This window comes from Apium graveolens, chromosome 9 (genome assembly GCF_009905375.1).
Source record: "Apium graveolens cultivar Ventura chromosome 9, ASM990537v1, whole genome shotgun sequence".
NCBI lineage: Eukaryota > Viridiplantae > Streptophyta > Magnoliopsida > Apiales > Apiaceae > Apium > Apium graveolens.
This window is the reverse complement of record NC_133655.1, coordinates 23,256,853-23,260,554: the sequence shown is the minus strand read 5'-3', so window position 1 is coordinate 23,260,554 and position 3,702 is coordinate 23,256,853. Positions and strand designations below refer to the sequence as shown.

General features: G+C 36.2%; 1 protein-coding gene across 1 annotated transcript; it reads right to left on the bottom strand.

Annotated features, from left to right (window-relative positions):
- Positions 1-435: 435 nt before the first annotated feature.
- Positions 436-2,013, bottom strand: LOC141682697 (bidirectional sugar transporter SWEET10-like). Its single transcript, XM_074487397.1, has 6 exons — positions 1,847-2,013; positions 1,698-1,734; positions 1,407-1,620; positions 1,145-1,306; positions 913-1,032; positions 436-786 (listed from the first exon to the last, which is right to left on the bottom strand). The coding sequence occupies exons 1-6, from the start codon at positions 1,896-1,898 to the stop codon at positions 553-555; spliced, it is 819 nt and encodes a 272-aa protein (XP_074343498.1). The 5' UTR covers positions 1,899-2,013; the 3' UTR covers positions 436-552.
- Between the last annotated feature and the right edge of the window lie 1,689 nt (positions 2,014-3,702).

Below are 3,702 nucleotides of genomic sequence, written 5' to 3'. Positions count from 1 at the left end.
GGCAGATAGATAAAGTGAGAAAGACAAGAGATATGTGAGCAATTGAGCAGGGAGATTTCCGGAGAAACAAAAAATTTGTGTAAGTACTACAAATCTTTTGTTATAAAAGAGGGGAAATAATTCCTCATATTTTTTTTCATTTTTTCAAAAACTCTAATAGACAACTATTAAGTAAAGCACTGATATAAAAAATTATGTTAACACTGGGATATGACAAAAATGAGAAGTGCTATATGCATAAAATCAGGATATGATAAATGAGATTGGATACTTTTATCGGTGTTATTCACCTGATACGGTAACCGGTAACCGACAAGTAAAAGACTCTTGACAATGCTGATTTTTAAAACCTCTCCAGTTAAGTTTTTCAAATAGTGGCACTAACCATCAAATTACAGAAAACGAAGTTGTGATTCCATATATAAGTACATCAAGTTACAGTACAAAAACAGATAACATATATACATATATAAATATTATCAAAGCTACCTAAGGACTCTCATGTCCCGGAGCTTATACAAGAGTTAAACATCAAGTTACAGTGAGTTAAACTTAAACTTGGTCAGAAGCATCCATTTTCTTGTCTTTCGTATCCTCATCTTTCTTGTTCTCATCAGTATCATCATCTTCACTTGCAGGAAAGCTGTTAACCGGATATATCTCCGGAGTTCCCTTCACGATTTCAGTAAGTTTGAGCTCTTCCACTGGTTTGCTTGCGCAGTTCTTGTAAATGGCATACAATACCATTTGGATTATTCCGAAAAAAAATCCTAGTATATTGGGGACCTGTAATTTTCAAATCCCAAAATGACAGAAGAAACTATTAGTACTATTTTATTTACAGGACGTCCTATAATCATTATATTGATCATTAGCACGCAAACTGATTAAAACAGGGGGTGGAGCACTTACAGCAACATAAACATCTTTTGAGAGAAAACCATAAAAGAACCACATAACAGCGCTCAATGAGAGGAAAAATGATAACCAGAATGGCATGAACTCCACACTCCTTGTTTGTATAACTTTTTTCTGCAACATACACAAAATTATATCATGTATAGATACAGCTAATGAAATTACTAACAAGTAGCGGCTAATTTTATACATTAATTTAAATTTCTATGTTTACGCGTATACTCACGATGATACTCAGAGGTGCAACAAAAACAATGAAGGAAAGTAGAAGATTGATCCCTCCAAGAACATGTTCTCTTTTGGGTGGTTGGATGAAGAAGTAAGTGACACCAACTATCAACACATATGACACTATATTTAAGACCACAACTAGTTTTATAGTTGAAACCTGCAGCAATGCCAATCAAAATGTAAGTTAATCAACTTAGCAGGCCCTGTGTACCAAGAAGAAAATAAAAAAAAAATAGAAATAAAGTTGATAGATGTACCCTTGTTTTCTTTGGTGCATAAGCAATGAAAAGGGAGATATAGATGGTCTCGATAACAATACCGAAGGAGTTGATGGTGATGAGAAGAGTTGCATTATCAGTTTTGTTCAATGCGTAATAGATCATGAGCATCGCACTGTATAATGCAATCACATATGGGATCGAGTGGAACCCTTCGGTTGATTTTTTCTTCACAATCCGATAAAATGTTGGTCTGCATCAATACAAATTACAGTTATAGGTATCGTTATTATTACATGGTTCAACCAAAAGAGAAAACTCCGAACTTACATAGGGGAAAGGTACACCAAGAAGGAGACCAAGTTTCCTGTATACCAAAGTAAAGGGAAACGAGGAAATATATCAATATATATAACATACATGAATTGTATGATGAAGAGAGGAAGTGAAAAGAAGAGCGCAATATAAACTAGAATCACCTAAGATGCCGAAAGCCATAAGCTCAGGACTAGCAAAGTAAAAAAGAGCCATTTCTGCAATCCTTTTCCTTCTCTTCTTCTCTTTAGAGAAAGAAGACTCAAGGAGCAGAGACTCTAACACAAGAACTTGTTATGTTGTTATGTGCTCAATCAGCCGAATGAAGAACTTGACAGCAGTTTGGTGTGGTATTTATAGGGAAGCTGGTGATGGGAAATGTGCTTAGGTTGCTGCATGCATGCGGATTTTATGGTACAACTACAAAGCACCTGGCGGATGTGGGGTCAATATAGCATTCACAATGTGACAATTATTATAAAACTTCTAAAATTTCTTATTGAGTAAAAGGTTAGTAACGTAACTATATACTAGAATGCGAAGCAGAAGTGACACCGAGGACTTATTGTTTTTTAGGGAGTAATGGAGTCCAAGAAATTAAAATATTAACTAAAATATTGTAAAAATATATTATTTTGTAAATTATTTTTTTATAAATATTATTATTTAAATTAAAATATTACAAATCTCGTATATTTTGTAAATATATATATAACTAACACTACAAGAAAACAGGACAAAACCGACCGTCCCGTCAAAAACGGTCGGTTAAGAGGCAACACGGTCGGTTAAAATAGTCATAACCGACCACAGGGCATGGTCGGTTTTAGCCTAGTCGGTTTTAGCCTGGTCGGTTATGACTTTTGGTCGGGTTTAACCCTCATAACCGACCAACATAGTGGTCGGTTAAGTGCCTTCGCATTTTATTCAAATGTGGGGTCACTGTGTACACGTGCCAACACGTGTGCACACGTGTTTCCACGTCACTGAGTCATAACCGACCGTAGGTGGTCGGTTATGTCTATTTTTAAAAAGTTGACTGGAACTCATAACCGACCGTGGTCAAAGTGTGCACATCGGTTGGTTTTATTTCAGAAGCTAACTTAAATGTCATAACCGACCGTTTTAAAACCGACAACCCTCTAAAGGAGACGGTCAGTTTTATGAACAAGGTGGTCGGTTATGTCCCTTGGCGGTCGGTTTTCTGGGTTTTGTAATGGTCAAAAGTGGTCGGTTATGCCTATTGTCGGTCGGTTTTTAAGGTCTGATTTAAAAAAAAAATTGCAGGTTTTTCTGCAGTCCCTGTATACCAAACCAAATCAATACACAAACCAATCACAAATCCAATCCAATCACAACCAAACAACCAAACCAAAGAACAATGATAATCATTAAACTATACTACTCAAAATCATTCGCAAAAACTAGTAAATTTCACAATTAAATCATAGTTTTAAATCCAACGCAAACATTCACAAACTCCGATAACCGGAGGATTAAACCGTATCATTACATCATTATAAGCAATCTTAAATAACCGACAAAGTATCAAACCATCACAACATATTATATTACATCCCATAACCATCAAATTACAATAGTCTTAAAACCGATCAATGTAAACTAATCCGACAAATCAACATCGGACGATCCACCGCCATCACCGCCGCCATCATCAAAGTCCTCGTCATTGGAGGCCTCATCCTCGGACGTGTAATCCTTATCGACTTCCATAGCACGCCGATTTTTTTCCTAGATACACAAGTTTAATTAAACTAGTTAAAAAGAAGAAACAAAATTTACATGTGAATGAAAACAAATAAATAAACAAGAAGGTCAAAAATTATACCTCCGTAACACGATCTTCCGTCTTTTGAACGATATCTTCAATTAAGGAGCCCACGATATGCACGATCTCGCCACCGATAAGTTTATTCCATTGCAACCTTTGGCTAGGATCGGAGGATGGATCTGAGGCCTCGAGAGCGGTACGTGCGAATGTAGCTATCTCCGCATCGGA

Coding starts and splice junctions, on each gene's coding strand:
- LOC141682697 (XM_074487397.1), bottom strand. CDS start 1,898: ATGGCTCTTTTTTACTTTGCTAGTCCTGAGCTTATGGCTTTCGGCATC. Junction 1,033..1,144: donor TTGCACCTCTGAGTATCATC/GTGAGTATACGC, acceptor TGTATGTTGCAG/AAAAAAGTTATACAAACAAG. Junction 787..912: donor CAAAAGATGTTTATGTTGCT/GTAAGTGCTCCA, acceptor TGAAAATTACAG/GTCCCCAATATACTAGGATT.